The sequence below is a fragment of the Aptenodytes forsteri genome, unplaced genomic scaffold, assembly GCF_000699145.1.
Source record: "Aptenodytes forsteri isolate BGI_AS27 unplaced genomic scaffold, ASM69914v1 Scaffold248, whole genome shotgun sequence".
NCBI lineage: Eukaryota > Metazoa > Chordata > Aves > Sphenisciformes > Spheniscidae > Aptenodytes > Aptenodytes forsteri.
Genome location: NW_008795935.1, coordinates 1,709,748 through 1,733,381, shown reverse-complemented (window position 1 = coordinate 1,733,381; position 23,634 = coordinate 1,709,748). Strand labels below are relative to the sequence as shown.

The window sequence follows — 23,634 nt, the reverse complement described above, 5'->3', positions numbered from 1 at the left end:
CCCCCCCAGGGGCTCCCGTCAGACCCGCCGGGGCTCTGTGGAACTGTGGGGATCCATCACGAAATTCGTTGTAACGGTGAACTTCTAGGACCTGGGCCCAGATGAGTAATGAGAGAAATCGGGGGGGATGGGAGACAGGAGAAGCAAACTGCCAAACTGAGAGTCTCCCGCACTGGAAAGAGAGGTGTGTGTTGAAATGGCTGAGCCTTAAAATGATAGACTTTTTTTATTACTATTTTTAAGTTATTCCTGTTTTGGTGCAAGATTGGTCCTTAAGGTATCTTACCGTATTTGTGTAAGGATGGTTTAGATCAGTGGGTAAAATTAAAAGTGAAAGATCATTCAAAGCCACACAGTTTTGTCTAGATCTTATTCCAGAATGGGAGGGGGGGCGTTCTGATGTGATTTATTTGGTAAGGATCAAATTAAATTAATCATATTCTGGGTTCTCTTGATCAGTCTTAGTTTGTAAATAGCTTTAAGTGAGGAGTAAAACTTTGTGTGGGAAGGCAAGAAGATAACCCATGCATGCAGTTTCAATGGAATAATTTTAAAGGCAATGTTGGGTATTTTTAGAATAGTGTTAATAGATTATCCCTGGATCTAACATTAGTTAGAAGGAGACTTCATTAAAGAAAAGTGATGTCAGTTTCTTTCATTCTCTCGTTATGCTTGCTCAATAAATATTTTGGCAGCAAGAATATCTGCCTTTTTGGTGAATAAATAGTATTATTTACCTTGCTGACTTTAGATTTTTGTTGGTTTTCATACATGTTAAAAATTAATCAAACTGTTAAACATCCGCATTGATTCCTGAGGTACCTTTTTTAATGTTAAGGGCAACAGTGAAACTGAAACACAGTTCACGTGGGTCCTTTGCAGCTAGAATTTTATGATCCGTACTCTATACGTGCTGGGCGAGATCCGTGTCAGTTCACTGCTGTAGCTCAGTTCTGGACACGGGGAGTTCCTTTTCCCTGCGATTAAGCACTTTTGGCTTTGTTGGTCAGCTTGGGAGCTGGGGATTAGAGAGGGACTGCTGAGACTTCAGTGTCCAGACGTGCCACAGAAACAGTATTTCCTTATTAGCTCTCTAGGTGAGAAAACACACCCTCTCACACGTACAGCATTTTCTGAGAAATCGTGTTTCATGCACCTGTGCCACTTGGCTTAGATATGACGATGCACTGTATTCTGTTTTTGATAATGCTTCTAACAAAACATGGGCCTGGCCACAGTACCTATAAATCAATACTTCAATATGTTGTTTTTCAGCACACAGAGCTCTGGAATTTTTCATTAAGCATGAAGGGAATGTTAATTATAGACAGGTAGGAAGCATATTATTGCTTAATTGTGTACACCTTTCTTCTGAGTGTTTTTCTGTCTGTCGTCTTGCCTTTCTTTTCTTTATTATTTATTCTTAGTAATATGTGTGTAACTATTGTGCCTAGACTGAATTTTTACCTTGTTTTGTTGAAAATCATCTGACTCCTTCTAAATACTGTTGCAAATGTGTAATAATTATAGTAATGTGTATATACTGTGTGTGGTTTCTCGCATTTTTTCCCATCATCTTAAGTCATACCCTCCGTGGGTAGTTGTATTCGAAGAATCAGTAGAGGGCTTTTGGAAAGGAGATTTAGTAAACATAAGGACAGCAAGGTTTTGAATTTAGTCCGCCACATATATCATTTAACCAATTTCTGACTGGTGCAAATAGCTTTTTCTTTCACGGGCTGTATCCAGCAGAGCGCTGTAAGCATGTGGGCAGTTTTCATAAACACATGAACAAAACACATACGTGCTTTGTGTTTAAAACATTTTTAATATCCTTTAGCACAGTGTAAAGAAGACCATTTTATATAATTTGATCTTTTATCAAAGTAGGAAATCACTCAAGGGAGGTATTCACATTGTCCGCTGTAGACAGCTGGGCTGTGATTCAGAGGATGGAAGATAGCAGACCAGGCTTTGTGTCTAGTCCAAGAGGACGAGGGCATCTTCAGAAGGTGACTTCGCCAGTACCTAAGTTAGATCATATGAATACTTTCCTAATGGCCTTGCAAAATTACAGTGTATACTGATTAGTTTAGTTTCTCGCTTGCAACTATTTTGGCAAGGGGGGAGGGGGTGGGGCGATGGGGGATGGTGACAACACTGAAATAATGTATTTTACCAAGATAATATTTGTATCTTGCTGGATATTTAAATTTTATCTTCAATATTAGCAGTGAACTGTGGTTTTGTGCTGTGCAATAGCATTCTGATTCCTTTTTTCCCCCATCCTTTTCCCAGTTATTACTAAACCACCAAGATGCATTTCAGGCTGGGAGCATTTATCCTGATGCTTTTTATCCTTCAATCTGCAAAAGTGGTAAGAAAAGCTTTGTAAGTCCAATATTGTAACAACTATATTTTTATGTGAAAATCCTACAGAATTTGGTAGGGTTGAAAATAGTTATGTTGTAAGGCATGAAGTACGGCTTCCTGCGAAAACATCCACCATTTTTATTTGTATTTTGAGCCTTTTTGTAGAACTATATAAGAAAATAATACATTTGAGAATGTTTTAAGAAAGTAACTTTTGGGTAAATTTAACTGTTTAATGTGTAGGGCAATTTGATAGAAGGATGCTGTTTGACTAAATTAGGTCAGATGACTGAGTACTGTCTTGGGGAGAAATTGAGAGGACAAAATGATCTTTTTTCTAAGTCTTAGGGAAAGCCTAGAGCTAATTTATTTATTAGGAAGTATTAGTTTCTGTCAGATCAGTCACAAAGATGGTGGGAGAATATAAAAAGCTCACAAAAACAAAACAGCGTAGGACTTGCTCGGGGGGGGGAAGTGTAACATCCCAGTTTAAAGCCTTTGTTTTCCAGACTGCTGTCTTTTGCCTTTTCCTGTTTGAAATTAATGTCAGTCTTAGTTTTGCTGCTTGCAGATTTAAAGACTGCACTACAAAATTAGGACCCTGTTGCAGTGGCTGTAAAGAGTATATCTTGACTTGCAGCTGGTCCCTTGATTTTTTGACTCTGGTAGGTCAGCTCTAGATCATAATCAGCTTCTCCAGCAACGCTGGAGCTATAAAACAGCCATCTAGGGCTTGCTCCAGGATATTTGCTACTAAAGTGGTAAATCTGGATAGTGAGCAATTAGCAAATGGGACAAAGACAGCCTGTCCTCCAACAAGCAAGCTATTAGGATGTTTAGGCAGATACCAGAGACAAGGCGGTGATACGTAGTTTGTGTGGGGATATCTGGCCAATTGATTGTTGAGATCTTACTGAAAGTCTGAAGTATGGGAGGTGGTTTATTTTAGAGGGTCTTGCAAATTCAGATCCATTAAATTCAAAGTGTTCTTAGGATCTTTGGTTTGCCTCATCTTTTACGTGTTTTTCAGCTGAGTGCCAGTGCCTCCACTTATCTCAGTATTTGTTTTTCCTGCCTCAAACTGCAAAATCCTTGTTTGTCTTTCCAAGGACACTTTCCACATCTTTTCTCATCACCTGCTCTACTTACAGTCTTAAATCACACAGTGGCAGCTAGGCTTCTCATTGTTTCTCAGTCATAGGTTGTTGATGCTGACTGTTGTTTATGCCAGCTACAGGCTGCTTGGTTTATATCTTGATAGGCAGGTTGCCCCATCCAGGTTGCCTAACGGAGGATCTTCTCTGTTATTATGTCGTGGTGCTCAGTTCACATCCAGGTTGCCCCTCTGCTCTGGCATTTAATACTGGTTTTGTCTCCTGTCACTCACCAGGTCACTGATCCTGGTCTTCTGCCTGGCTCTGCTAACATCTTGTCCCAAACTTCCGTCTCGCTTGCCTTGTTTTCAAGACTGATGTTCTCCTGGGATTTTTTCAATTCCTACCTTGACTTGGTTATTTCTATCTACCTCGTCTTTCCCTTCTAACAGTTTTGACTTCTGCTTTATACCAGGCCAGTGATCAGAGCCTCTCTGTCTGCAGCCTCCAGCCCACATTCCTTCACTAAAGTTGGGGTCCATCTTGCCTTGTTTTATACTTGGGCCACTTGTCAGCAGTATCCTTAGTCAATGTAGAAGAAATAGGTACCTCTACAGATCTGAACTGTTTTGACTGTGTGCCTCTAGATCAAGAACAAAGCCATCCAGACTGCCTTTCCAGGCAGGAGACAAACTTGGATGTAGAAGTCTACTCTGTGAACGTTTAACTTTGGTCTAACAAATCCCATCCTTATGTTATCTAGTTCAGCTGCACTGTCAAACGTCAAGAGGCCAGGAGCTGACTGAATCACCCACAAGGCCTGCTCTCTCAGTTTCAGTATTTAATACACCTTAATCTTCTGCAGTTTCACCGTTCTGTCTGAACAAACACATACTCTTCCTCCAAGTGTATTGATGGCCCGAACAACCTATCTCCTGCCTACCTTCTTCCCTCTTAGAGAATTTAATATTGTGCTGCTTAGTCTCGTCACGTCAGCATCACTTTGCCCTCAGCTTTATGTAGGTACACAGAAATTTTTAGGCACGGTCATTGTTAGATCCTACATAATCTCTTCTGCATAAGTCCAAGTGAGAGCAATAATTGATGCTTCAAAGGAAAACCTGATTTTTCCTGCTTTCCTCTGCCCTTCTTCTGCTCCTACACTGACTGTATCTTGGCAAGTTTGCCATTCTGTTGAAAATGATGATGATAACATAGCCCTCCTCTGCCCTGTGGAAACTGATACCTGTCCCAAAGCATGATATTTTGAGTTGGCTGCTATGCCCATCAGCTTTTCTGCCGTGCAATTTGATGCATTCATTTAGTCAACAGCTTCTCTGTCAGCTCTCTTTATCCTCTCCACTTGGGAGGCAGTTTTTCGTTGTACTGTACCTATTCCCAGGCACAGAGAAAGGGAGCAGGCACAAAATTTTCAGATGCTTCAAACCAAAATCATGGAAGGTAAATCTAGTATCTATTTAGACAGTATAAATCATATAAAAATACATCTCATTTGGCTGTTCTCATATAAGTGGATTGCAAAATGTATTGTCTGTACTATATGAAATTGAACAAAAGTCTATTTTTTTTCATGGAGAAAAGCTTTTCTTTTTTTTTTTTTTGTCTGGCATTTTCTTTTTTTTTTTCCTGGCTTTTTCTTTTTTTGTCTTTTTCCCAAAGAAAAAAATCAAATACTGGTATAATTTTATTGCAATAGGAATATTCCATGATGTGTCTGAAGACACTCACTGGTCACCATTTCTCAGTACAAGTATTCACTACATCAGAAGGAATTATCCTCAGCCTTGGGACGAGGTAAGAAAATTTCTTTAACTTCTGACTTTGCTTTCTACTGTTTTCTTCACCTTCACTTGTTGCAATTTCACCCTTTGGCAAGTGTAGAAAAAATACACATTTTTAATTTAAAGTCTCCGCTGACATAGGAAAATTGGAAATCCTATCTTCATCTTTACCAGACAAAAACGTTATGGTTTCCATATCAGTTATCTCCAATGTGGTCTGGTGCTTATGATATATTTCATAGGTCCAAACTTTCAAATGTGATTGGTGGTCTTGCATTATTGTCAGATCTGGTTGAGTGTTTGGCAGCTGAAAACCAGGTGTCTTTTAGAATTCTCGCTTGTGAAATCTTGGACTTAGTCCTGATTTGCTCTTGTTTATAGTATATGAGCCACATAGGAGGAGAGGAAAAACAAATTGTCAAATAGAGAATGATTTTAAAGGTCATACTGTTTTCTTTTCCTTACTGGAGAATTTGCCATTCTCTCTTTGCTCAGGAGAGTCATACAGGTGGAGCAGCATTTGAGAGCATGCACTCTCTAAAACCTAAGCAAGTCTGCCTGCCTTTTGACTGGCCATTGGTGATACTGATCTTGTGAACTATTAACCCTTGGGAAGTATAAATTTGTCAAAAACTATGATTCAATTACAGATTTTTAAAAGACCTCTGGAACTTAGGGTGATTCAATGCAGAGAAGTCTTTTCTGGAGAAATGAAATTTCTGTTGCTGATAAATTTATTCCAAATAACTTTTCTGTTTGTAGGAATAAGATGAGTAATTTCATACCTGGGCTTTAATCGGGTACTTTTACAGTGAACAGCACTTGCACAGGAACGTCTTTCTGTCCTCTGTGTATCTGCACAACACCCATGGTGGCAGAGGGGATTCACTCCTTGGAAGTGGAAGCATTTGTCCTCAGTTCAGAAAAACACTTTAGTACACATCTAACTTGAAGTACATGAGTTATCCTGACATCAACCATGTAATTCTATGGCCTTGGTCTATATGAAGTGCTTAAAGCTTCTCAAGTCACAAAAAATTACTCCAGCATCAAGGAATGAGTGGTCAACACTTTGTCATGCTAAGTTCTTGGACTGTAAGAGTTTCTCGCCTATATCCTTATGTAATGCACTAACATAAAATGCTCACCTCTTCTTAAAGACAGGAGTAAAATTACTGACATTACTACAAGCGGATTGTTGTTGTGTAGGCTACAGAGAAGCTGGTGGCTTTCCTGTTTGGAATTGCCTCGCATATGGTGGCAGATGTTAGCTGGCATAGCCTGGGCATCGACCAAGGATTTCTAAAGGCCATGGGAGAAGTAAGCCTGTATTATTATATTTATTGATATAACTGGATTTATTGGAATTGATAGCTTAGCTTTGGACTCTGGTGGGGAGGGAAGAGAAAAACTAGAGCCCTGTTTCAGGAAGATTTTCAGAGAGACGTAATGTCACAAACTCCATAAGAATGAAGTTGGTCGGGTTTGGGACCTGTAAACTTAAGGGCTGATTGGACAATTTGTTTCTGTTCAAATGTTTGTATGAAAGGATGAGTAAAATAAACAGACAGTTCTCTTGTTTTTCCCTTTCTCCAGATTGATTTTCGTGGTTCATACTCAGAAGCTCACAATGTTGGTGATTTTGGTAATGTTTGTTTGCTGATCGTAGATCCTCCTATTAGAATAAGTAGTCCCCTTCAAAACCACAGTGGGTGATTCTGGCTCTTACCCTGTGCAATGCAGGAGCCAAGAAAGTGTCATATGGACACTGTATTCTCACTCTTCCCCCATACCTTGCAAAGCCCTGCTATCCCTGTCCTCATGCTCCATGTTTCAGGAGATGTGATAGGGCATATGGACACTTGTATTAAAGCCAAAACACAGGCTGAAAGATGCTAAAGTTTAAACGGAGTCACTACTGTGATTTTAAATTTTACATTATTCTTATTCTCTGGAAGTATAAAACATGCAGCATGCTTTCAGGTGAACCATATGTATTCTAAATATACAGCTGGAGGATCTACCATATAATCATAGATAGCATAGTCATACATAGCTTCACCTGCGCTGTTATCCATGATAGATACTTAACGGGTTTGGTTTGTTGGGCTTTGTGGGGTTTTTTTCATTCTTCCATCTGCAGGAGGAGATGTACTGAGTCAGTTTGAGCTGGACTTCAGTTATCTGGCATCAAAGTGGTAAGATAGTTAGGTTACCTTCTTTAATAATTATTTCTGCTTACTCTGTATACTCACTGTGTTTTAACAAAATGCTGTCCTTCTTTATCTGTCTTTCAAAAGAAACCTTTGCGGCTATTGGAATTTTTCTGAGTTTGGTATTCCTTATATGCATATTTACTGTTCCCTGACATGAAAAATTGGAAGGACAGAAGAAAAAAGAGTTTTACATATAGGAACACAGCAAGAAAGATTAAATTATTTATCTCTGAACAGAATTATAAGTAATTATATATAAAATAATCAGTGAAAAGAGTTTGCTGGAATGTCCTAGCAATTAGTTAAACAACTCAGTTAAATAAATCTCACTTAGACTTCCATTTAAAGTTTTGGAAGGTGAGGATGTTTATGGTTATAGATGCTGTGGAATTGAGACAGGTTTTAAAAGCATGAAAAGAAGCAGCAGTTTTAGACACACACATTTTTATTCTCACAGTTGTTAACTGAAAAAACTCATGCCTTTTTTTCTGCTGATAAAGTAGGTCCTTTGAGTTGTTTTGTTTAAGCAAGCTGTAGTTCATCTAGGTGTAGAAGGCATAGTTCATTAATAAAACTCTGGCATAACTGTGGGAAATGTCTATTTGGCTAGGAGCAGATTTGGCACAGCGGAGAGTTGGAGGACATCCTCCAAGATTATGTGATCACCAAGCCAGGGAACCAGTGTAGGGAGTGTGGAAACTCTACCAGCAGTAGCCATAGGGGAATGGTTGTACAGGTTTCCGAGTTCGAACGTAAACAGGAGGAGAGCGTTGTGCAGAGCGTAACTGCACCTGCAGTCCTGGTCTTTTCTGGCATTTGTAAATCTTCATGACCTTCTATAGTCTTTTGAAATTTAGAATATTTTAAAGCAGACTATTGTTATTACAGAAACTGTAACCTTTTATCAGGTGATGTGGAAAAACTCTTGTAAAATAATTTCATCTTGTTTTTAGGTATGTACCTGTCAAAGACTTAGCAGCTATCTATAAGGAGTTTTATGGAAGAGAGATCATAACTGAAAGCACAATTACTGACTGTACTTACCTGCTGTTTCTTGAACTGTAAGTTGAATAGCTTTGTCTGGGTTTTCATAAGTGAAACATATGTAGGAAAATGGTGATAATCCTATTTGAAATGGTAGTGCAGAAGTTTATGCATTGAGGCCAGCAATATAGACTCCTTACTAGACCCCAAAATCATAAAACACCTGAATTTTTTTAATGGCTAGAATACAAATTTGTCCTGCTTAATAACTGTTAAATTCATTATTACATCACAGATTCAGCATCTTAGCTATTTAACACGTTTATGCATTTAACATATTTGTGCCTATTTATTTGAGAACAGCTGTGTCTTCAAGTACCATTGCATTGTGGCAAGTTAGCAATATAATTTTCATGTACTGAGGGAGTAGTGTACATACCTATGTAGATGGCTTACCTACACTTCACGTAGATCCTTTCAAGTCCAAGAATAATTCAAAAGAGACTTTTGATATCTGGCAACATCTGCTTTTGAATATCCTAAACAGCCTAGCTGTATCCTTTATTTCAGTTAATTACCAATAGTCACGCAGCATTTACAAACACTGTGAATCCCTCCAAATTAAGGGCAGCAATAAAGTTAAGATCATTACTTCTCACATTACAGCTTTTAAAAATATATTAACAGCCAACAAGGAAATGTAATGACTTGCATAGTATTTACCATACAGAAGCCTTGAAAAGAACTGTTTAAATAATATTATTAAATGAAGCAAATTTATTTCTGAAGATTGATTGTTTGTTTTTTTTTTCAGGCATGGAGAAAGGCTTGCTGTTGCCAAGGTTGGTCTTCTGTTTTCTTTATAAAAATGAACATATAGCATGAAGACAATGTAATCCATCTTACTAAGTGTGTTGCTTGTCTCTTAGCTTTTTCCAACATATGCTAGCAAATCTCCATTTTTGGTGGAGAAGTTCCACGAGTATTTCCTCGGAGGAGTGGATGACATGGCGTTCTGGACAAACAATATTTTTGAGCTGACGAGCCATATGCTAGAGAATGGAACCAGGTATAGCTGTGTTTTCTGCGATATGAAACGCAGTAGTCAACTTCTGAAACCCATTTAATTGTTCTTCTGAAGACAGGTTCTTTCCTAGAAGAGGTGCTGGGCTTTAAATCCTCACTTGGACACAGGGATTTCTGTATCTGTCTTTTACCCAGGTGCACAGGATTACATAGGCCTTGAGTTTGCATCTGTTACACGTTCACACTCCTTTCCCCAGGCAAGGCTCTGGCGTGCCCAGCTGATACTCGACAGGGAAAATTTGGGGCATTCTTTAAGACATTCTCAAGGGCCTGTTTAAACATTGCACAGCTATGCCCTGAGGTTCTGCCTGGCCTGGCAGTCTGAGCTGTGGTGGCACCTTCTGGCTGCTGTCATCAGCCAGCAAAGATGTCCCTTCCTAGGGGAGGGCAGATATTGCCTCCAGACACTGAAGATAGATAGGATTAGAAAGAGTAAGATTATATATTCTAGTGTTGGAAGCTCAGGCTTCTACTCAGAATATCGTATCTTTTATAGAAGTTCTGGCCCTGTACTGCTCTGTTACAAGTGTAATCTTACTGTAAATAACTTTTTAAGACCAACAGTAGCAATTAATCCATCCATTTATATGGAAAATATCACTGCAGCTATTTTGGGAAATGATGTTTGAAATACGATATGGCATAATCTGTTGTGTTCTTTGTTGCAGAATGGCATTTCCATTAAAAGAGCTTTAGATTATTAGAATTGGCAGGACATGTTGCAGTAAGTTTCCTTTAGGAGTTATATAAAGACATCTGAAATCCATATAGAACCTAATCAAGGTCATTAAAATAAATATCAAAGGGGTTTCTCAGGATTATAATGATGCTCCGATTTTGAATAAGTAGGGTTTCCTGCGAAAACTGATGACTTCTAACAGAGGAATCAGTAAGGATAAAAGTTGTCTTTTTAGTTTCACTTCCATTGCGGGAAAATGTTTAAAATGCGTTCTGCGTATTTCTTTAGTGGCTGCTTCCTGCCTGAGAACCCTCTGTTTATAAACTGCACAAGGGAGCACAAGGACAGCTACATGTAAGTATAGCTCTGAAGGTTCAAGGATTTACTGATGAAAGGAGAGGCCTCCACTAATGTGGACAGTGAGCTATTGAAAATTAGAGGTCTTTTGGTTTATCTTTTTGTGTGTGAATTTGAGATTCTCTTAATATGAATAAATAAGCTTCGTATAGGGGAACCGTGCACTAGGAGACTTTTACTTTCCAGCCTAAGGACAAGAATACTTACCTAGTACTTGAAGTGCTAAGTCTTCACGCTTTATTTGGTCGTCACTCTTCATTCCACTAATCATGAAACTACTGATTCATGTTTACCCTTACCATAGCTAAATTATCTCCTGATTTATGTAGAGAAATATGGAACTCAGGTGTTCGGAGCACAAGTGTATGTATTCCTCTAGCAAACACCTCAAGAGAAACCAGCTTAATTGGTATCTCTTGAGAACTCCTTTTGTACATGGGAGAAATGGCCACCTGATTGCATGCAATATGATTGCTTCTCCTAGCTTTGTCATAAAATACTCAAGTCATTAATTCAGTTATACTAATTGTTATTACTGCCTTCTTTATTTTAGCAGAAACAAACAATCAAAAAATGAACGTCACAAGAATAGAACTTCTTTGCTTACAAAAACACTTGAAAAGAATATAAATTATACAGAGAGAGGAGTTCACTTCAACATACAATCTTGGGCAACAGTAAGTGGGAAGTGACAGACATTTCAGGTGAAATTCAGCTCTGTATAAAATTGTTTTAATTTCTGTCTGAGATGCTGTGTGTTGGAGCAGGGTCTCTGGATGTTAACAGTAGCCTGTCACTTCACTTTATGGAGATTCCAGCAGCCATTGTTAATCTATATATTTATATGTACATCGTAAATATTCAATTTTTACACTTTGCTTATAGTATAGTGAACTTAGGACACATCTTGCAGTGCCAAAAATGACAAAATATATCTTTAGTACTTACACTTTAGTATTTACATTTTACAGAATCATATGATCACTTTTTGGGGTTAAGAAGTCCCAACAAAGCATAGCAGTGAACAATTAGCAGTGCTCCATTTAGAGCATACAGATTTTTGTCTCTTTCTAAAATGGTGCTTATGACCTGAGTCAGAGTCCACTTAGATCAATGTGGTGATTTCCACTGTTGGTGACTTGGTTTTGAGGTGCTCCACAATGTTCTAGAGTTTCAGCCTGTGTTTTAACCATTCTTGTGTCTCTTTATTATTTTTATTTCAGAATTCCCTCCACTTGATAAACCGTGCTTTTTCAACCAATGTCTGGAGAGCGTTAGCAGCTACACAGCAAAAATCTTCCAAGTATATCTCCAAGCCAGCAGCTTCGTATTTTCTGACTTCGCCCTATGCTAGACTTGGGTGGTTGGTAATTTTTTACTTCCCACCTCCCTCTTAGTTTCTGAAAATTTTGAGTACCCACCAAAATATTTATGTTTATTCTTTGGATATTCTTTAAAGGTGACAGTCCAAATCAATTAGTGGTACAAATCTGGCTGAATGGCTTATATTGACTGGCCAAAACAACAAGTTAACCCATAAGACCTTTCTTTCAGATGTTAGCATAAGCCTCTTTGTGTTGGTACTGGATAAAACTGTATCAAGAGCAAAATTTCCATTCAGATGTGAATTCTAGTCAGATAACCTCTTTCTTTGGAAGGGCTGTCTTGTCATTTTTTTACATTCTCTCCTTAGTGAAGGAGCTCAATGCTCTTGTGTGTGATCAAGCTCAGAATGGAAGGAACCAAAATTAGAACCAACATCGGCTCTAGTTCTGAACAGCATAGGAACATTGTTACCCTTTTGTGGTTATTGGTTGATGTTTGCGCAGAATTAATTGTCTGTTCCGAATTGCTCACTGATGGTGCCTAGTGAGTGTTCTTAGAAATACTACAACACTAGTAGGGAGTTCAAAGATAGATTCAGGACACAGAAAGAGGCGTATTCTATCTCCTTGCCAGAGATATTCTAGCTTTACCTGCAACATGGAAGAGTAATGAAGTAAATCTGCATTGGTCCTCATCTTGCTTTATTTCTTCTGACTCAAAAATGGAAGATTTAATTCTTGAGTTTACTTCACATCAGCCAAATGAACAGTAGTTAGTTATTTTCTCTTCACGTTCCCTCTCTAAACTCCAACATGTTACTGAGAACTGTGATCCCTTTGCTTATCTACTGTTAAGTCCATTGATTAAATCAGAGGTTCAGTTAAAAAGATACTTAATTTCATCTTTTGTATTGTGTCATATGCAAGCAGCCCTTTTTCATGCTCCTTGCTCTGATTGCTCTCAGGTGCCTTGCGTCAGTAAGTAAAAAGCAGTTCCTACAGATCTCAGCTGCATTAATGGAAGATGAATCTTCAAGGCTCTGTTTTTATTTAATTAAAGAAAAAAAATCAATTATATAATATGAAAAATGCTGTGTAGATTTTTTTACAAAAATAGATGGGGAAAAACAGGTCTTGGTTTACCTGAAAGAAGTAGAAGTATTCATTTTCTGCTAACGTTTTGGTAGCCTGGAAGCTAATGCTATGATTTTGTTGACTCCCTTGCTGTACAGGGCAATGATCTCAGCTGACCTAAACCGGGACGGATATGAAGATCTGGTGGTTGGAGCACCAGGGTACAGCACACTGGGCTGTGTTCAGATAGGACGGGTGTATGTGGTCTATGGCAATCAGTCAGGTTTGCCACCAGAGGACATGGATCTAGATGGGACAGCTGACCAAGTACTACAGGGTCATCAGGTGAGGGGTCAAGTCAGATATTTGTCACTTAATTATTTTTGCCTGAAAATGTGGTAAATTTTGACTGAACAACAGTATCATTAATATGGATGAGGATTATTCCTGAAAAGCCCCTCCTGGTAAAAAAGGGTGTCATATGCTTTTCAAGAAAAATAACCGTTACTTAAGTCACAGGAACAATTAAAGCAATGGTGATCTGTAGGTTCACTTTTATTACTGTGCCAGATAAGTGTGTATTAGAACGTAATTTGCCCTTGAATAAGACTGAGGTAGTGTCTCTGTAAGTCACAGTATAGTGCATTCGGGTCCCTGCATTTAAGAAAATATTGTGATTTTTCCCTTCCTTTTTCATCTAAAATTGTTAATTCAATATAAGTTTCAATTCCTTTGAAGTTACATTTTTTCGTTAATTGATAACTTCTCACAAAACCATTGTTTGTCTTTACTAAGAGTACACGTTATTTTAAAAAAAAAGAAAACTACAATTTGACATGATGGTGACTGGCTTGTAACTGAGAAGCAGGATCAAATGATCTTTTTGAGTAATAAAGATGATCCTCTGTGGAAAATATCTTTGTGAATAAAGAAGAGAATAGAAAGAGATGAGATACATTTCCTTTTAATCTGTTTCTGTGGTTATAAACCGTGGAGTAACAGCTGCTGTCTTCTGACAGAGTATTTCAGTGGTTCACAGCTATAATGCTGTTAACAGGAAAGATCATAAGCTTAACATCAATGGTGCACTAAGCTCAGAAGAGGAACTAGCAAAACAGCGCCATATTGTGTTCAGTTATCTTGCATTTTAACACCTCCACATCCTCAGACAGAACAGTTGACTCCGAGTTAGTGTACTAGTATGACAGTTATTACTTGGGAGAACAGTGACACTAAGAAAATCTTAAGAATTGTCGGGATAGATTTTTGTCATCTCTGTTTCCAGTTCTTGCCTGTGCTGCGATTGCAAATGTGCATTAGGTTTTGATGGTTTTGTCTTGAAAATGTCTGTTATTTTCATGAGAGCAATCCCTCTTCTTTTAGCCTTCAGGAAGATTTGGTTCTGCCTTGGCAGTCCTGGACTTCAATGACGATGGAGTGCCAGATCTGGCAATTGGAGCACCTTCTGTGGGATCCCAGTTTCTTACTTACAAAGTAAGCCACACACATGGGTTTGTTGGTTTTTTTTCCCTCCAAACAGAACGTTTTTGTTGATAACATATTTTTTTGAACAGTGAAATGAGAGAGAGAGAATTTCTGTTGCCTAAGGTGACATTGTCATTTAAACACAGAGGTTTATAACCTTTGTGGGTACTTTGACTAGAGCAATGACAGCTATCTCTATTTCTCTTTCGGTGGCCTTCGTGCACATTAGAAATCCAAATCAGATTGCAACTTTGCAGCACTGATGTGCTGGAAATGTAAGGAGCCATTCATGAAATACAAGTGTACCCTTTTTATTTAGGAATAGAGAGTCTGGAACGGTCCTCAAGGGTCAGTGAGCCTTGTCATCTGCTGTAACAGGCCAACAGATGATATCTAAAATGTGATATGAACACAGACACACTTGCTAAAATAATCAAGTTACATGGGCTTAATGATTTGCAGCCTACCAGATAAGCTCATGTAATGGTCCCTGAGTATTTTTGGCCCACGTGAACTGAGAGGCAAAATGTTTCCGTTTAAATCACATCCATTAAGCTTAAAACTTTTCAGAATTTCAGATACTAACTTAGGTGCCTAAATAGGAATTTAAATGCTTTTATGTAGGCCCACTAGCTTGGAAAATTGCATGCATCTGTTGTGCCTGGCACTGTGTGCCATTGCATTAAATAATAATTAACAAAATCTGAGCCCCCTGAATGTGTGTATAATGAATGTAATATACACTATACTGTCCTTGCTCCTTACCCACGGTATGATGAAAATGTACTTCTCTGTACTTCTCTAGTTTGTTGCCTGGTTATAGCAGTACCCATTACAGCATGGGTATTCTTAGGTTTGGGGTGGAAAAGACAGTATTATGAGAAGGCTCTGATAGGAAGAATGCAGTTGTATTAATAGCCCTTGCAGAACTGTTTCACGCCCTGTGCTTTGTCTTGGATTTCATACTTGGTGCTGACATGCAGATGCTCTCATGCTGTATTTGCTTTTCCTGCTGTTTAGGGTGCTGTGTATGTCTATTTTGGCACTGAGGGAAGAGGCTTGGCATCTCAACCAAACATTACCATAACTTGTCAGGTATATTGATCAGGCTAACACAGGGCTACACAAGCAGGAGGTGAGATAAAGGGGAAAGGGGCTTGTGGGCTTAACACAAGAACGTTAAAATCAAATTCCTAATTGCAAGGAAATTTAGACTGATGGGGATGGTGCAAGCAGGACCTTGCCTGGGTTGGTTGTATGTGGGAAAGACATTTGTACTCCAGTGTGGGGGAGACAGCAGCGTGAACAGAAAGATGTGTAGCCCTCAAAAAAACCCCAAAGAAAACAAAATTGAAGTCAGGGAGTGGGAGGGTAATTTGATCAGAAGCAGACAAAGTTAGCTTTTTAGAAGTAAATTGCTCTATTTTGTTACAGAATTGGTGGTTTCAGTTCCATTTCAGGCTTAAACTAACTGTTTATTGCAGTATTCCTACTGTAATCTTGGTTGGTCCCTCCTGGCAGCTGATGTTGATGGGGATGGAAATGCTGATCTGGTTGTGGGCTCTCCATATGCACCTGGTGGTGGGCAGCAGAGAGGATTTGTGGTTGCATTTTACTCTTATTTCAACAGGAGTGACCAAGGTAATATTTATTGAGTAAATGAATCCTCCCATATTTTATGTGACTATTCATTTGTTCCTAATTAACCATGGGATAATTTAGGTTCAAAGGGATCTCGGGAGGTGTCTGGCCTAGCCTCCTACTTAATAAGGGGACAGCTATGAAGTCAGACCAGATCGCTCAGGGCTTTATCCAGGCAGGTCTTAAAAACATTCAATGATAGAGATTGCACGATCACTCTGGGCAGCTGTTCATCTTCTTGGCTGTCCTCATAGGGAAAAAAATGTCTTGTTACAGCCAGTATGAACCTCTCTTGTTTCAGCTTATGCTCATTGTCTGTTGTCCTCCCACCTCCATGCATAGTGAAGTCAGAGGCACAGAAGGCATTAAGTACCCCAGTACACTGGGAAGAGCCTGGCTCTATCTCCTTGTTAACCTCCTCATAGGTAGAATCATAGAATCATAGAATCATTAAGGTTGGAAAAGACCTATAAGATCATCGAGTCCAACCGTCAACCCAACACCCCCATGCCCACTAAACCATGTCCCTAAGCGCCTCATCTACACGTCTTTTAAATACCTCCAGGGATGGGGACTCAACCACTTCCCTGGGCAGCCTGGTCCAATGTTTAACCACTCTTTCAGTACAGACATTTTTCCTCATGTCCAATCTAAACCTCCCCTGGCGCAACCTGAGGCCATTTCCTCTCGTCCTATCGCTAGTTACTTGAGAGAAGAGACCGACCCCCACCTCGCTACAACCTCCTTTCAGGTAGTTGTAGAGAGCGATGAGGTCTCCCCTCAGCCTCCTGTTCTCCAGGCTAAACAACCCCAGTTCCCTCAGCTGCTCCTCATCAGACTTGTTCTCCAGACCCCTCACCAGCCTCGCTGCCCTTCTCTGGACACGCTCCAGCACCTCAATGTCCTTCTTGTAGCGAGGTACTGGCAGGCTGCTGTTAGGTCCACTTGAAACCTTCTCTTCTCCAGGCTGAGTAAGTCCTGGTCCCTCAGTCTCTGCTCACAGCGCAAGTGCTCCAGCCCTCAACTGTCTTGGGGGCCCTCTACTAAATTTGCTCCAGTTTATCAACATCTTTCCTGTTTCGTGGGGTCCAAAGCTGAACAATGTATTGTAGGCGTGGTCTAGGGAGGAGGAAAGGGGCAATAATCACTTCTCTCAATCTCTCTGCTGTGCTCCTGCTTATATAGCCTAGGATGCTGTTGGCTGTCTCTGCTGTCAGAGCCTCACACTCAGCTCTCTGCCCACCAGGATCTCCAGGACCTTTTCCACATGGCTGCTCCCCAGCCAGTCTGTCCCCAACCTGTATCGCTGCAAGGGCATCTCCTTTCCCAGGGGCAGGGCTTTGCATTTGTCCTCACTGGATTTTGTGAGGTTCCTGTCAGCCTGTTCCTCCAGCCTGTCTGGGTCCCTCTGAATGGTAGCACTGCCCTCAAGTGATAGCACCCCCCCAGGCTCCTGTCATCTGCCAAATTCATGAAAGGGCATGTTGTTGCCTTCTGCAGATCATTTATAAAAGTGTTTAACAGGATGAGTCTAAAGATAGACCCTTGAAGGCACTCCACTTATCACAGGCATTCAGGGTATAACCCACTAACCGCTGCCCTGTGAGCGTGATCATCTCAACCAGGTTTTTCCCATCTGGTTGTCCACCCATCCAGACTGCAGCGTCCAAGCTTGGGTACAAGAACATTGTGGGAGACGGTGTTGAAAGCCTTGCTAAAGCAATGGATTCAACCGTGTATTGGTGATACCAGGGCAGACTCACTGGTCTTCCTTGGAAATTTGCAAACGTACCTCAAAAGATGAATTTTTATCATTCTGTGTGCTCCTTCATGTGGCTAAAGAGGAATGCTACAAGTGAATACAGGTAATGAGTACAGGTGATGAGGATTGTTGTGAATGAGGGAGGAAAGGCCACATACGGAGCTAAATAAAGTTAACAGGGGGTGGGCAGGATACGCAGGTATTCGAGCTTCGTCAGAATCATGTAATTGAGATTTCCAATAACGCTTAATTTTTGTAGCTTATGTAGCTTCATGTAAAATTAGAAACCACAAGGAAAATGGGTTTCAAAACACTGGTGACTGACATTTTTGCAAAACCAAAACACAGAATGAATTATATGAATTAAAGCCAGAATTATTTGAAGCTCCCCCGCCCACAACCTGTGAAGAATTCCAAGTTCTGATAAACAGTTTCAAAGTTGTCCTGTCCCTAAGAAGGAGTCACTAGTTTAAGGCAGGCCTGACTGATAGCTTTCATGTACTTTGTGTAGGCTATTGCAAGGATTTAGAAGCAGACTGTGTTGAATAAAGGCTTTCACCAGCCAGTACAGTTGCAGACTGAGCAAGCCAAGTTAGCGATAACTGGTGCCACATCATGGACGGTGCAACTTTGCTTATAGAAACTTGTCATAGGATGAATCAGTGGAGGATTGCTAACAGATTTTTCTGTGCCAGGGTACACCAGGATTTAATTCATATTTTTCTGGTCTGTCAGGACTTCTGTCAGTAGAGGATGCCAACTGGATGGTGAAAGGGGAAGAAAACTATGCTTGGTTTGGCTTTTCACTTGACAGCTGCCAGCTGGAGAACATAACATTGCTGCTGATTGGTAGCCCTACATGGAAGAATTGTGCTGGGTGTGCTTGCTCTCTTTTCCATTCTGCCCTACTTCTACAATGGTTAAGATTTGTAATAGATTAGACTGCCAGCTTTTCAGGAAGTTTCCTCTTTGTCCTGCTTAGAATATTTTTATAAAATTCGTATTTTTATGTTTTCATCCTTCCTTATGAAGGCGGTGTGTGTCTTTAGACCCTTTATAGAGAGGGTCTTTGTTATTTAGAGACACTTAAGAATTTGTTGGGTTTTTCTTCGGGAGGGGGGAGAGGGGGCACAAAAATGCTAACAGGTAAGCATGCCTAAAATAATCCTATAGATGGCACTTACTTTGAGATAGCATTTTTAAAAGCAAACTGAACACAAAAATGTATTGGGTGATAACAAAGTGGATAGACCAAGTCTCTGCCCTAAATGTCTTGTAACTAGTTAGAACAAGCATGGGAATTACTAAAATAGATTTCTAGAACTTGGCAGCCACTGTTATTCCAAACGAAAAGGGGAAGATATTTTAAGAGGAGCAATCCTAGCTGAATGTACAAAAATATGTTCTTACATACAAATATATTTTGCATTGTAATTCAAGCTGCAATCCCTTCTCATCGGATGTCAGACAGAGTGTTGGGAAGGTGTATGGGTATAACCCACCAAGCACAAAGCGCTGGTTTGCAGTAACTGGAGACAAGGTAGGGCTCCTTCTATAGCATGGGACCTTATGAATAATTTGAAATAAAGTGACATTCTGTAGAAATGACATAGGTCTTTTAAAAATCTAACAGGAGATGGGCAGAATGGGTTTGTCTCTGGCCAGTGGTGTGATGTCTGTGGCTGGGATCACAAGGACAGTTTTAGTGGTGGGTGCACCTACTGCAGGTATGTCCTTCTGAAAATTGGAAATGGTTTCTGCTTTGGGATGTTTGTTTCTATATGGCCGGAGGATAGATACAAAATTAAAAGTTAGAAAAGGGACCTTTTAATTGCCATGTAATTAAAAAAAAAATATAGAAGTAATCACTGTAATCACCTACAAGTGCGTTCTCTGTAGAGTCCTCTGCACTATGCCTCAACTTCAATGGGTTTTTTCCTTCCTTAAAATTAGTTTAGCAGCATTATTACCTTGCATTATTTATGTAGCAGTGATTTGCTAGTAGACTGCGTATTTATTTCTTGGAATTAAAGCAACACAGTGTTTTGTCCTCACTTTGGCAGTAGGTAGTAAGGAATTAGGAAAGTCAAAATCTAGAACTCTAACTTGAATGCATTTTTCCCCTGCTAGTATTGCTAAGAGATTGTTTCTATGCTAATTAGTGTTAATGCCATATAAAGTTTGATCTTATTCATAAATTATATTAATTTTGTCCATGTTATGTAATGCCAGTATTATCTGCTGTCAGTGTATTGCAAGTACTAAACCTAAGTTCCTATGTCTGATGCTCAACTTCTGTTACTACTTTTTTTTCCAGATAGCCTGTCTAGGTTTTCATTTATATCCTCAGTGCTGTACCAAGCTGGACTGGCTCTGGTATACGATCTGACAGGCAGCACCAAGCCTTCTTTGCTCAGCACATTCAGTGGGGACAGGAGGTTTTCTCGCTTTGGAGGAGATGTATACTTAAGTGACCTGGATAATGATGGACTAGGTAAAGCTTGATGAATCTAGATCAGAGGTGAAATGTTTTACTTTTGCCAATGGGAAGACCGGTCACCTACATATTCATACGAGTGCTAAATACAGTCTGCTTCCTCAATTGACTTGTACAAGTACTCATCGTGCCTTGTGGGGAGGCATCTCTAAAATCCCAAGCAACTTGGTCAGAAATTGAAACATTTTATCTGTCATCATTAGTAGGAATTGTAGCATCTAGAGGTACGTAAATGCCAACTCTCTCGTGTTTTGGTTTAGCATTATTTCACTTGTGATGTGTCATGTCATCCTTGTAATATTTGCAGATGAAATGATTGTGGCGTCCCCACTGCGAACTAACGGTATCACCACAATACTGTTTGGTGGGGCAGCTGGCCGTGTTTACATTTACAACGGAAAGCAGACGTCCTCAGGGAATGTGACAGGCCACTGCAAATCATGGATATCTCCCTGTCCTGAGGACTGGGTAAGAAAACATAAAGGTGAAATCAGGACATGAGGTCATAATGACAGCTAATTAATTACATCCAGTGCAAATACCTGGTGCATTCTGACTTGGTTTCAGAAAACAGAAGGTTACTTACCTTTCTGAATCTGTGTGATTTGGCTCCTCCTGTTCATTTTTGAATTACTTTGCTGTTTAGGAGCCAGGTTATTGCACTGGTCTTCTACGTTCCTAGTGTGGTTCTCTCCACTGACTTTTTATTTTCTCTTTTTTTTCTTCTTCAGGCACAGTATGTCCTAATTTCTCCTGAGGTAAGTAACCAGAAAACAAACTACTGAGAGAAACGAGAAAGTCCCACTTTAAAAAAAACTAACAGGATTTTGACAAGTGATGTTGTTTTACAGGAACTATCAAGATTTGGGAGTTCCATTATCGCTGTGAAATCTGAAAGAAAGGTGAGAAAAATTATGTTGCTTCCTAACATCTTTCTACCTCACTTGCATGCAATAGCCAACACCTCACATATGTCTCTTACTCATTTGCAGAAGTCTTAAGTGCTTTACATAATTAATTAAGTTTTCATTTAAGTCACACTCTGAATTGATAATTAAAACCATTTTATAGGTGGATGAACTATGGAGTTGTCAAAATGTTGGCACCTGACACCTGAATTGAAAGAGATCACTTTAAAACGGCCTGAAATCTAAACTACTTAGGAGTTTGCTGAAAGGTTGCATGGTGAATTAAGTGTAGGTGCCAACTGGCTTTACTGTTCTTGCCAACCTGTATGCAAAGTGGATGCTCAGCTATGGGGCAAACCAGGCACCGAACCACCCCTCTCATTTAATATTTACAGACTCGCTGTCCTATCACTTGCAGTGAACGCTGTTCATATGTCAAGTATTTCCAAGCATAGAGAGGCCCAGTTCTCACCGGAATGGTTTTGGATGTGTTTGTGTACCTGTTTCTCTTTGTTTCCCTCAGATGCCCGTCATTTTTACCAAAAGTCAATCCCTATGTTTGTATGATGCACTGAGGAACCTTTTTTCCAGATTGAAGGTTACTTAGTGCTTGTTCAGCTGAGGAGAGTCCAATGTTCTGCTTACTCTGACGTAACCTGTGTGAGAACCGAGGTTCTCTGTGGGAGTACTGAGAAAGCCTCAGCACTAGCCTGAGGAGGTGGGCAACTGGTCTTCAACAAACAGTGTTTGACTTCGTGCTGTTAAAACATGCAATGGAGAAACACCTGGAAATGTAAATGCTTCTAAACTAGTTTAGGGCGCATAATCCAACACCTGAAACAAAAGCATTGCTGATAGTTTCTGCACGAGTGCAAGTGAGGCCATTCTCCAAGCAGTTGTGTTCCAGTCCACGCTCCAGCTTCATCTGTATTGATCTTACCCCTGAGAAGTAGTTTACATTGGCAAGGGATTTATTTGACTGGTTCCAGCTTCTTCCAGTTCCCCAAATGAAATAAAGTCTGTTTGCCAAATCATTTTGTTATTCTGATGAGGTGGGTTGCTTTCTCATTTCTCGTCATCACATTTCTGTATGATGCTAATGACATGGACAAAATCTGGTTTCCATTAGGGAAGCTTAAGGCAATCGCAGCTGCATTTTGCTAATGTTTGTTCTGTGTCTTTGCAGAAGGAAGTTGTAGTGGCAGCAGAGAGAAGTTCGGCGAAAGCTCGACTTGGAGGAAGACTTTTTGTCTACTCGCTCTAAAAGTTCATGGTAGCCTTTAAGACCAGGGCACAGCTGGTCTCTTAGTGAAGAACTGCTGTAGTATCTGTGATACTTTCCTTAACCCATACAAACCAGCAAACTTTTGACAGACAGGTGTCCCAGATAGCTAGATGGGGTTCTAGATAGTATTAAGGGAGGGAGGGATGGTCACTGTTTTTAAGTGAAGGGGAATATGAGCATTCATGGTGGTTTGACTTACAAACCAACCAAAGCTGTGTCAGTCATGTAAAAGCACAAATTAATTCTGTTGTGAGCAGTAGCATCACTTAACCTAGAACAAGCAAGCTGGTCTGAAAACCTTTTAGAGGCTGAAATGAGCACGCGGCTAGATTTTGGTAGTAATATTTGGCTGTATAAGGAATGTTCAGTGGTCAGCTTCTTTACTGGTCACATTTGAGTATTTTCTTGACAAAACCAGGAAAGAATAGCACATAATTTACAGTTCCTTGTATACTGTGATACGGACAGGGATTCTAAGATATCAAAAGTTGCTGTCAAAATAATAATCATGGAGGAGGGGCAGCTCTAAGCCAGACAGAAAGGTGGGTGCCAGTCAAAAGGACTGCCTCTGCGCCCAGCAAGTCTCGAGGCCTGCATTCAGGGTGTAGAACAGCTGGGATCTCCCAGGGAGAAAAGCGCAAGCAAGACTGATTTTTAGGAAATGCTTTTGCTTTCGCACTCGTGGCTGAGACTACTCCGACACCCTTTCTTTGTGTTGTCATGTAAAATTCCATTACCATGGTAACTTAGAATTGTTAACAGCTTTTATTGTAATGGTATTGTCTTCAACTAATTAACACTAATTTTGTATGATGCAGGTTTAACAGTGTGCATCAATTATCTATTAAACAACTTGAGCAGCAAGATGTGATGCTATTATTACCAACACTAGTCTGTAGACACGTGTATGTATTTTCTCTCTCTTGCCTCCTTCACAAACATAAAGCATTAATTTTTTTTTTAATAACACAAGTCAGTGGAATAACACAGAATTCTAAAGGTCATACTCCAAGATGACACACCTCAACTTACCTTCTTAGAATTGTCTCTCAGGGAGGTTGTTTTA

The 23,634-nt window shown here is 39.9% G+C and overlaps 1 protein-coding gene across 1 annotated transcript in view; it reads left to right on the top strand.

Annotated features, from left to right (window-relative positions):
- Positions 1–22,547, top strand: part of GPLD1 (glycosylphosphatidylinositol specific phospholipase D1) — a 24,573-nt gene extending 2,026 nt beyond the window's left edge. Inside the window, exons 2-25 of the mRNA XM_009285093.1 lie at positions 1,276–1,331; positions 2,299–2,377; positions 5,185–5,282; positions 6,479–6,589; positions 6,866–6,914; positions 7,413–7,467; positions 8,439–8,546; positions 9,284–9,311; positions 9,399–9,538; positions 10,523–10,588; positions 11,148–11,268; positions 11,815–11,954; positions 13,149–13,335; positions 14,374–14,484; positions 15,496–15,570; positions 15,960–16,116; positions 18,614–18,755; positions 19,319–19,418; positions 19,512–19,605; positions 20,196–20,372; positions 20,683–20,843; positions 21,107–21,133; positions 21,227–21,277; positions 22,470–22,547. Of these exons, the coding sequence (XP_009283368.1) occupies positions 1,276–1,331; positions 2,299–2,377; positions 5,185–5,282; positions 6,479–6,589; positions 6,866–6,914; positions 7,413–7,467; positions 8,439–8,546; positions 9,284–9,311; positions 9,399–9,538; positions 10,523–10,588; positions 11,148–11,268; positions 11,815–11,954; positions 13,149–13,335; positions 14,374–14,484; positions 15,496–15,570; positions 15,960–16,116; positions 18,614–18,755; positions 19,319–19,418; positions 19,512–19,605; positions 20,196–20,372; positions 20,683–20,843; positions 21,107–21,133; positions 21,227–21,277; positions 22,470–22,547 (2,411 nt within the window). The remainder of the gene's footprint in view (positions 1–1,275; positions 1,332–2,298; positions 2,378–5,184; positions 5,283–6,478; positions 6,590–6,865; positions 6,915–7,412; positions 7,468–8,438; positions 8,547–9,283; positions 9,312–9,398; positions 9,539–10,522; positions 10,589–11,147; positions 11,269–11,814; positions 11,955–13,148; positions 13,336–14,373; positions 14,485–15,495; positions 15,571–15,959; positions 16,117–18,613; positions 18,756–19,318; positions 19,419–19,511; positions 19,606–20,195; positions 20,373–20,682; positions 20,844–21,106; positions 21,134–21,226; positions 21,278–22,469) is intronic.
- Positions 22,548–23,634: the final 1,087 nt, after the last annotated feature.